At 36.8% G+C, this 10,503-nt stretch overlaps 1 protein-coding gene across 1 annotated transcript; it reads right to left on the bottom strand.

Annotated features, from left to right (window-relative positions):
* Nucleotides 1-226: 226 nt before the first annotated feature.
* On the bottom strand, nt 227-8,568 carry dalrd3 (DALR anticodon binding domain containing 3). Its single transcript, XM_026269633.1, has 13 exons — nt 8,222-8,568; nt 6,549-6,853; nt 6,155-6,465; nt 5,090-5,148; nt 4,870-4,971; nt 4,222-4,286; nt 4,037-4,095; nt 3,826-3,908; nt 3,620-3,746; nt 3,102-3,160; nt 1,675-1,791; nt 1,431-1,499; nt 227-1,192 (listed from the first exon to the last, which is right to left on the bottom strand). The coding sequence occupies exons 1-13, from the start codon at nt 8,420-8,422 to the stop codon at nt 1,073-1,075; spliced, it is 1,677 nt and encodes a 558-aa protein (XP_026125418.1). The 5' UTR covers nt 8,423-8,568; the 3' UTR covers nt 227-1,072.
* Nucleotides 8,569-10,503: the final 1,935 nt, after the last annotated feature.

The following is a 10,503-nucleotide window of genomic DNA, read 5'->3' on the forward strand; positions in this document are numbered from 1 at the left end:
GAAATTAACATTAGTTGATGTATTCTGAACAAACATTAATAAATAAATAAATAAAACTATATTAATGAGTGAAAAAAAAAAAAAAAAACTGTTGGTTACCTAATGCATTAGCTGATGTTAACTAATTAACCCTGACTGTAAAGTCTCATCATTAAAATAAATAAAAGACTTGTGTATGGACAGAGTCAAACATTCGCACACTTAAAATAAATAAATAAAACCGTTCAGAGGTTGACACTCTTTTAATAATGAAGTCTCTGCGGGATGCTGCTTTTTAAATACATTGAGTGAAATCACCACTAACAAAAACCTTGAAAGGTGAGAATGTTACACAGTCACTCTAAACGTGTTTATTAACTCTCAGGGCTTTGAATACTGTGTGGCGTATGGCACAGCTCTGTGAAAACTCCAGACACAGTGAGAGTACCGACGCATCTGAAATATATGGCACAAGAGGTATATCAGTACTACACCTGTACACTTACAGTGGCATATACAGTGAGGGACACTGAGGGGAACTCAAGAATTAAGACTTTATATTTGGTACAGATATACAGACTATATTCATATTAAAAGAAGTAGCATCCCAAATCATGACATTTCAGGAATACCAAATGATCGCAAACCATGCAGACATGATTCCTAATCAAAAACAGTGGTGACAGATACTTTGTGTGTGCATCTATCAGACTGTAAGAACAACGGTGATGTGCTGTAAATAAGTGTTCAGTGTTGAACAAATAGAGCTGGGCACTTACACCAATGAAACATTATTACACAGAATAAATACTCATGCAGGAGGATTTCAATTCACTGTGAAAGAAAGCATATTCTGTTGACATTTTAAGGGCGACTTAATAATTATTTACTGGATGAAAGGGTGAGGAGCGACAGATTTATGGGGTCTGTCCTGCCTTTTGTATGGCTATTAGGGGCTATTCAGACAATATGGTCAGGCAATTATGGCTATGAGGAAGGTATCTAAGGTGTAATAACTAAGGAAATGGAAGAGTGCTGGCTGTTAAGGGAGAGAATTTGTTGCTGTTTGTGTATAATGTCTGCAGTGGAGATGCTATAGTTGGGGTATTGGGGGAAGGTTAAGGGAGTCTAGGGCACTGTGGTAAAGTTCTCTTAATGCTCTCAGCAGCAATAAACGACAAAACATCTGATTAAAAAGATGAGGCAGGGGCTCCTAGAGAGAGAGAGAGAGAGAGAGAGAACGAGAAGGAGGAAAGTTAATGGCCCTGAACTTATTTAATCACATTAATCACTGTTAATGCTGTTACAAACAGAAATATGCAAAATACAGATGAAAACCTTGTAATAAGCAGTTCTAAGGGTCCAACAGAATCTAAAATATCCTTATATAAACAGATACATAACTTCATAAATTGATTCACAAACAACCACACAAGCTAATATTGTCTTACCCCAAGGATGTGAACTCTGTTGTAGTAGGAGCTAAAATCTTTACTGAGAGACACCAAGAATCTGCACACCTGACAGACAAAATACACACATTTCAGTTATGGATGGCTTTATTAATGAAGCCAAGACAGCTGATAGAATAAGATATAACCAGTTAAGATTAACAGGAAGAGCCTTTAAGAGCCTCAGGTCTATATGGGAATCAAAACATTTGTATACATAATAATAATAATAAAAATAAAGTACCTGTTCAGTCCTTAAATTCACTCTGGCTGTGCTGCCTTCATGCTCCAGGATCTGTCCCGATTGGTCCAGCAACTCAGAGAATGGAATGAGGTAATTGAAGAGAAGAAGCCACTCCCCCTAAAGATTAAATAGCATTATTATCAGCATATAAACAACTGTCTATTCCACTAAACACAAGAACAGAACGTACGCTATAGAGAGGCTTGTGAATTCCCTAGTTGTTTTTATACATATTTACTTTATTAGGTGTGGATTTAAACATATATTAAGGCACTCAAAGACTACTTCTTGTCAAGGTTTATATTTTTGTTGTTTTAAATGTTGATTTGAGGTGTAGGATTTTGCATTATTATTACTACATAAAACAAATAAAGAATTTTATTACACAAAACATTAAAATTCTATAAAAATGTAACAGAAATTAACAGAAAATGCTTTGGCAGAGCTTAATCCTTCTGGGTCTGATCTGATTTTGACCTCTTTTTCAGTCTTCTGACTCATTTTGGCTATATGGTTACAGCCATACCAATTCATTTGAGAATGTATAATTCTGTATTTGAGTGTCTGTCAGTGAGTGTGTGTGTAAAAAAGTGTGTATGAGTGGATGTATCAGTTTAACACTCTTGATGTTTTAGAATGTAACCCCTTCCTTGCGGTCCACTTTTTTACTGCATTGTAGTTGAATTATTGATATTATTTTACATAGTAGCAGTGTTACAGTCACACCAGTTTCATGAGTTTGTGTGTGTTCTTGTTTTTGTGACATATCAGGACACAACTCTGTATAATGACATGGGTATGACACAGGTATTACAAGGAGAGGGTGACTGATGAGGACATAACCCATGTCCCCATTTTTCAAAACGCTAATAAATCATACAGAATTAGTTTTTTTTGAGAAAGTAAAAATGCACAGTTTCCTGTGGGAGTAAGGTTTAGGTGTAGGGCCATAGAATATACAGTTTGTACAGTATAAAAACCATTACACCTATGGGATGTCCCCACTTTTCACAAAAACAAAAGTGTCTGTGTGTGTGTACAAGAGTGTGTAAAAGAGTGTTTAAAAGAGTGTGTACAAGAGTGTGTGTGTGCACGTGCGTCTTAGTTGGTGTGTTGATATTGCACTCTAGATGCATTAGAGTTTCACCCCTTCATTGCGTTGTGGGGGATTTGTAGATTGTACACACAAAAAGTTTCTGTATTTTAATTTTTTCCCCATTTTTATTTTTTTTAGGACCACTTAGCTTTTTCGAATCATGCCCTCAATTTTTTTTTTTGTGTCCACATACCAAGTGGCATAAAAGTCACCAAGTTTCATACCATTCTAGAGAAGCAACATTTTTTAAAAATGAAATAAATGTAAAACTCTCTGGTCAGAAGTGACCGAAGACCATTCATTAAGACAAGTTAGTTACATATTGCTTTACCTCCTCTTTTAGGGCAGAAAAGTCCAGCTCTATGCCTCCAGGAATTTCTGGATAAAGACCTACATGTTTCAAAGTAGACACATGGATATTATTTCACGAATAGAAACAATACTACATTACTACTTTACATGCAGTTAATCAGAAGGCCCAATGGAGAAATGTGGTAGCTGAATTCTTTACTTCAGCGAATTGCGAAAACTGTTGCCCCAAACAACATAACTAATTAAAATACCACACCTCTACTGCACAAACTATATTGCCTTTTGTTGTTAAAATCTATATATTTTCACATATATTGTCATTCAAAAAAGAATTGTGCCTAACAAAGAGTACATTTTAAACATGTAAACAAAAACAAGTTGTTAAGATTTAGGTGTAGGCACTGCATGCACTTTAAAAAACAACTTCTCCATGACTATTATCATAATAACATTACTTGGAACATGAATCTAAAGTCAAGAACCAGCATGTGTATGTGTGTGTGTGTGTGTGTGTGTGTGTGTGTGTGTGTGGGTTACCTTGCTCCACCCCTTTCTCATAGCTGCTGAAAAGTGTGTGAAGACGAGCGCAGTTGTACATGACAAAGACTCCACCCCTGGGGCCCTTTGTGGACACACCACTGTCCCGCTGAACATCTAAGGTCACCTGAAAGACAGCTGTCAATCATCTCATCTCTAATCATCAGGAAAATACATTCTACACACACAGATGCAAATACACTCACCGGACTTGTGTGCACTGTGGAAAGCAGTTCAAACCTCACTGTGGCCGAGGTCATGACTCTAATTATGTCATCCCATGTCTGACCTAAAAAAAGTGAATTGATGGCACATGAACAGATCAGTTGACACCTGTATTAACATGCCTCAGACCAATTCTGGGCTATTTCACTAAGAATAGGAGCTGTAATTCTAAGAATGCACAAATAAACACACCTTCAACTTGGTCTCCATACTTCATTTCTGAGGCCTCTTTCATCTGAGCTTTTCTTAACCTGCAGCAATACACAGCCAACCATATAACACTGCAATAACACTTATAGAGTAATAATAATAATTAATAAAGTTGATAAAGGATAACAAAGAGATGACAGAGTTGCTGTTGTAAAGTTTTGCCTTACTGAAGATACTGAGCTGCATTCATCTGAATTCCAGGAGTTTTAACAGGACCACAAATCACCAATCTCTAATAGAGAGGAAGAAAGCAATTATTTATTCATTCATTCATTCATTTTCCAGCAAAAATGTAGTAATTTCCAACTGTGCAGCATTTGAGCTGGAAATTGTGTATTTGCCCATTTGGTAGAATTACAATGGCTTGATATTGTCTTAAGACTCTTTGGAACTTTTATGGGTTTACTTTATTGTCTTTTAGATTTAATGCCATCAGTGTAACTTAACCCAACAAAAATCATTTTAAAACAGCTATACACGCTTTTACACAGATTTATAAACTTGCTCTTCCAGGATAAGAAAGAGAAAAATATATAATCAGACACAATTATATCCTTTCAAAATGAGCACGATTTTTGCCCAATTCCAGCTGCTACTATTTAAGAAGTAGCAAAACATGGGTAGTAGCTGTGATATAACTACAAGATATAGGATACTAAAGTAAAGAAGGGAAAAGAATGAGTCCTTTGATATGTCAAACCAAAACTTCCTGTTACATGACAGTAAATACAAAACAGAAAGCAATTGTTTGATATGTAAAGCACGCTGGTACAGCTGATGGGCAAATGTGTCTGTGCGGACAGAGAGTGTGAAACCTGCACTGCCGTTGCACCCGCCGCTCTCCACAACATGGCTGTTTGCTGCTGACGAAACTCATCCTGACAGGAAGTGACATGCAGGGCTGTCGTTGAAGAGATCTAAAGTAAAAAAATCCATTAAAAGCATCCAACTAAAATATGGTGACTCACTGTAATTTTTAAATCTTTAATTTAAATCAGACAGATATAATCCGGACGGAGGGTCCATTTGACTCACAGGGAAATCTGTGGCAGCACTGTCCAGCTGGGCCAGATGACACAAAGCTTCTCTCTGCACTGAAAACAGAGAAATCACTGACTTATGCACAATACAGAGTGAAAACTAATGCTATCCAACAGTTTATCACAGAAACACTAGGAGTAAAACAGTCCTTGTAAAGAAATCTGATTTACATGGTTGAGTATGGCCCAGTTCATCTCATCTTAAAGGAATAGTTCACCCAAAAATGTACATTTTATCATCATTTACTCACCTTCATGTTGTTCCAAACCTGTATGAGTTTCTTTTTTATGTTGAACATAAAAGAGGATATTTTGAAGAATGCTGGTACTCAAACAGTTGATGGTCTTTACTATGTAATCAATGGGGAACAATCACTGTTTGATTATTCAAAATTATTCAAAATATCTTCTTTTATGTTCAACATAAGAAAAAAACTTATACAGGTTTGGGACGACATCAGGGTGAATAAATGATGACAATTTTTACTTTTGGGCTGAACTATCCCTTTAATGCTGCTTGTGCAGCTAGTAACTGAAAATTGTAAAATGTCAAATGTAAAAAAATAAATTAAAAAAGTTAAAGGAACAATTTTCACATTTGTTTCTTTTCAACATACTCATCACAGCGCTAGTATGTGACAAACCTAATGTAAAAGTCCACTAGAGGTACTTTTGTGCAGTAACTATAATTTCTAGCACAATTTCTGTATATTCCAACTTTGACATGTCGCACCTCATGTATTACTGCCAAATTTACGAGTTATAAATTCAATAAAGAGTCAATAACCAATATGATACAAATATATTTTGCATTGCTTCATCATAATGTGGCTTAATATTTGTAAAAGTATAATAAGCTAAAATTTCTTATACTCGAATGCTCGATGACAGGGTTAAAATATTTAGAAAATTGTATTAAGTTAAAATCTTAACATCAAACATTCTACTCATGAAACCCTAATAATGACATTTACTGGCCAAACAGACACAAATCTTATATATAAATAAACCCACAGGAAAGTTAACGTGTTAGATCCCTAATAAACACATTACAACTCACCTGTGCAAGTGCCAAGACTGGGATCATACCCCTGAAGGTTGTCGTCCTGTACCACTTGTTTAAGGTTTATCCTAACTTCCTCTTTAATCCCTCTTCTCTCTCCCTCTATTTCCTCGCCTCTGCTTCTCCTTTTTCCTCTCTCCATCTCTCTGTCTCTGTAGGTTGAGTTCTCTAAAGCTTTTTTAATTTTCTCCTCCCTGTCCTCATTGGTCCAGCTGACAGGGACCGTCGGCCAATCAATGCCTAGCGTTTTCAGAAAGTTGACAATGTCACTGTCCTGTGGCAAGGCTGGACAAAAGGACACAGTGTACCTAAATGGAATAAAGAAAAAGTTGATTAATATGTCCTTTGGTGACAAATTTTATGCCAATATCGAAAAAGTCAAAGCACGCACCCTTGTCTTCTGAGCTGAGCTCCGAGGTGGTCAGCAATGAGAACGGTCCGAAGCTGCCCCAGAGCTAGTGTATCGGGAGATGGCACTGTTTGTTTGGTGTGGAGAGCAGGGCAGTTGATGAGGACACAGCCCTGTCTCTGAGCAGCAGGTCTCAGATATGGTGTTATTCCACATAAAACACCTCTGAATGCTGCACAGCGATCCACACACACACGCAGGCCTTCTGGTGTCACCTCAGTGGCTCCTATCGGCAATACGCCGCTGCCATGAAGAGAGCGAATACCACTGAGAACATCAGAGGGAACCTGAAAACACACACATTCGTGAAACACACAAGTGTATTTAGTGTACCAATTTACATATTTAGTTTACTGCCCCGGGACACTTTCTCGTTAAATCACAATGTTTGATGAATATTATAAAGTGATTTTAAACAATGCACAAAACCAACATGAATGCAAAGACTGCCTTTTCAAGTCACCATGAAATCAAAATTGACAACGGTTTCTTTTGGAATATTGCAATGTTTATTATAAATTATTATCTTTAAATATAACTTGAAAAAGTTCCCCATGCAGATTTCAATGTGTTCAAGTTGGTCCAACAAATTTGCTGTTCTTCAATGCGAGTCTGTTTCGCTTTTTTTCCAATAAATTTTCACCCAAATTCTTTTTATATTCTATTAACATACATGTCACTGACCTACCAACAGAATTAAGGCAGCATAAACAATAAATCAATTTAGGATTTTACTCTGACAAATAATGTCAAAAGTATGTAAAAAGTAATTTTTACATAATTAAATATTAATTTTTTTTATAATTTGAATTTTATACAATAACATTTAAAATATATTCTTTATAATTATACAAGTCGCAACAATGTTTTCAAACATTTCAGAAAACACAAAACATTAGAAAATAGAGCGCGCGAAGCGAACATTTGTGGTAACCATAGCAACAGCTTGCCGCTGCAGCAAATTTTCGTTGAGATTCCCAATCGGACATCGGCTAAACATAAAAGGTATGTTTGATAATAAATAACGTTACTGTCATTATTTTTCGTTTCACAGCACATTTATATATTGCAAAACGTTTTGTTTACAATTTTATTTAACGTTACACGTTTGTTTTCCAGGGGCGCAAACAAAAATTCAGTTAACATGACGTTAACGTTACCTGAGAATCCCCTCAAAAAAACAAATGACCACACGAAAGTATAAAAAACAAGGTTTCTCTGTTTTTGAAGGAAAACAGTAATACATCCGGGCGTGATTATGACATTGTGGTTCTCCTAACAGCCAACACCATTTTTGTCGGTATTGGCATGTCTGACCTCGATGTAAGTTAACGGACGGTGAGGAGTTCAATCATTTCTGCCGCAGGGTTCAAATGTTTGGTCGATGCCACCAATGTCAACAGTCTAGCTGGCGCCCTGCGTGTCTGTGCAGAGCTCGGGCTTATATTCTGACAAGTTTGTGTCAGCGACTCTGTGATTCATAAACAGACGTCCAAGCAACAGCTTGAATGAAATATCCAACACTGCGCCTCAAGCCATGCGTGAAACTGCCATGCGGAGAAGCGCGAGAGCGCATCTGTCACTGGTGCAGGCCAAGAAGAGATCATAACACAGAAAATAAAAAACGCACATGCAAGCATATATTTCAGACTTACCTCTCCGCCGGCGTACAGCGTCGTTAGAACCGTGTTGGGTGACAAGAAGTCACGATTTCTCAGGTTTTTTCCGCTGCTCTCCTTGAACCAGAGCTTCTCTCGCTCGCGGCTGATCTCGGCTTCATGTTCAGCATCTCTCCTCAACGCGCCGCTCAACGCTTTGACGGTGGACACGATGCTAAATGGCACGGCTTCCTCCATAATTAGGCTCAGTATGTTGACATTGTTTTTAGTGGCCGGACTGGAGGGATGTTACTGAGATTGACTGTAGCAGCACTGCGGTGCTGTGCTCGGATTGATCGCCAATCAAAACAGATGCATGGGGACCGGAACGTTAACAAAAATGTAACTGGTCAGAGGGGGCATATTTTCACGTAACACCGGTTGAGTGTTTGTAAAGGCGCCATTTTGGGTGTGGCAAAATCAGTTTAGTCAAGGACAGAACAGAAAGTAAAAGTGCATTTCTGATAAAATACATTTTGTTCCGAAGCTGCCGTTTTATTTTAAAAGACATAAACTATTTTTAAAATAAACTATGGATTACTTTCCTTCTTATCACTGATATTTAACATATTAATGTGTGCACCCAAAAATGCAAGTCATGTCATCTTTTTTCATTCTCAGCTTCTAAGCCCACATAACTTTATCTATTGTACTATATTACAAAGTCATTTGATGGCTTTGGGTGAGGAAAAGAGTATTATCGTTAAATTATGCATTACAAATCTTTACTTGTCTGCTGTTTTCATTCATTATATTTAAAACAGCAGCATGCACATTATGCGATTAATTTCTGCTTTTCTGATAAAAAGGTTAGTAAATTATAACAGAATACTTTAGGATTTTAGGAGAATAAAGGTGAAAAATTATTTTGACTAAATGTTTTTGACTTTTCTCTCTTTGAGTTGACTGCATCAGGAATATTGTTTCCAGCATAAACATGTTTAAAAAGCTCCAAGTTTTCAACTTTTGACTTCTGATAATACTATAAATATTACTAAAATATTACCCTATAGAACAGTAATAAGACATCATGCAGCCATAAAAGGTTTTATAGGAATCTTTAGAAAAGTTCAAAATGAGACCTGGTCACACTTCATACTGAAGCATATTTGAATGCTGGTTGTTCAGTTGCTCATTTGAGTACTTCCGCTTTGTTTGTTGCAGGTAACAATTGTATGTAAGAGCTGAACTTGGGCCAGATTACATGTCACATGTTGTGGTTTACAGTAAGATCTAGATCTCTTCTCAAAACAACTAAAACAGCAACACTGGCTCACAGATTCCACTTTATACCCTCTAGCCAAAGTAAAATCTACAAAGCAAATCATCCAAAACCTGTTCTCAGCTATTGAAAACACAAACCTCTATCATTCCCTTCTATATCATCATATAGATCTAAACAATTATTTGAGAGTTTTGATGATAAATGCCCCAAATAAAAAAATAAAAAGTGATGTATGACAAATGTTCTTAGTTTATTATTAAATTAACATTATTCCAGAAACACAATTCAAATGTCTGACGAAGCATTTTAGTATGAGATTCGGTGCTTTACTGAATACTGAAGATTCTGAAGAGTTGTGATTGTCAGGAAGGGATGCCAATCTTGGCTGACACGAAGTTCCCGGTGGCGAAACATATTTCTTGCGATCCGGGAGAAAACGTGTCATTCCAGAGCAACATCAGAACTCATATACACACACACACATTTCTGACTCAACTATAACATTGTCGATATATTCAAATACATTTGAAATAACACAGAAGTAACATTAACATTCAATGTCATATCTGAATGAGGCCAACTCCTGACTTCTTCCAACACAATTTTCTTCGTTGAGCTCCTGCAAGAAAGGAAGGACACAGAATCCATAGCCAGCTGTCAGTCAACCAAACAGCTGCATTATGGGTTCCGTTACCATCCAAACTGCTTTGGACATTTTCACCGACACTCCGTGAACAAACACATCCAGCGACACTTTGCCATTTAACACTTTTTTTGTATGGAAATTACATTTATCAAGTGTACTTTTATTAAATTAGAAAAAAGCAATGACATTCGTTCAGCTTTTACCACAAACAAGTTTGGTGCCTCTGCAAAAGAATCAAACTTGTTTACTTATCTCGCTTCATCTGTAGACTTGTGTCTTGAAAAACCTGTTCCCTATCAGAGAAGAGAGGGAGGGAGAGAGAGAGGAGAAGGGGGGTTATGAATGGTAAATGAAGACAAAATGAAAAGAGAGATTAAACGGGATATAAAATTGACTAAAGAAAGTCAC

This window comes from Carassius auratus, chromosome 8 (assembly GCF_003368295.1).
Source record: "Carassius auratus strain Wakin chromosome 8, ASM336829v1, whole genome shotgun sequence".
NCBI classification, from domain to species: Eukaryota; Metazoa; Chordata; class Actinopteri; order Cypriniformes; family Cyprinidae; genus Carassius; species Carassius auratus.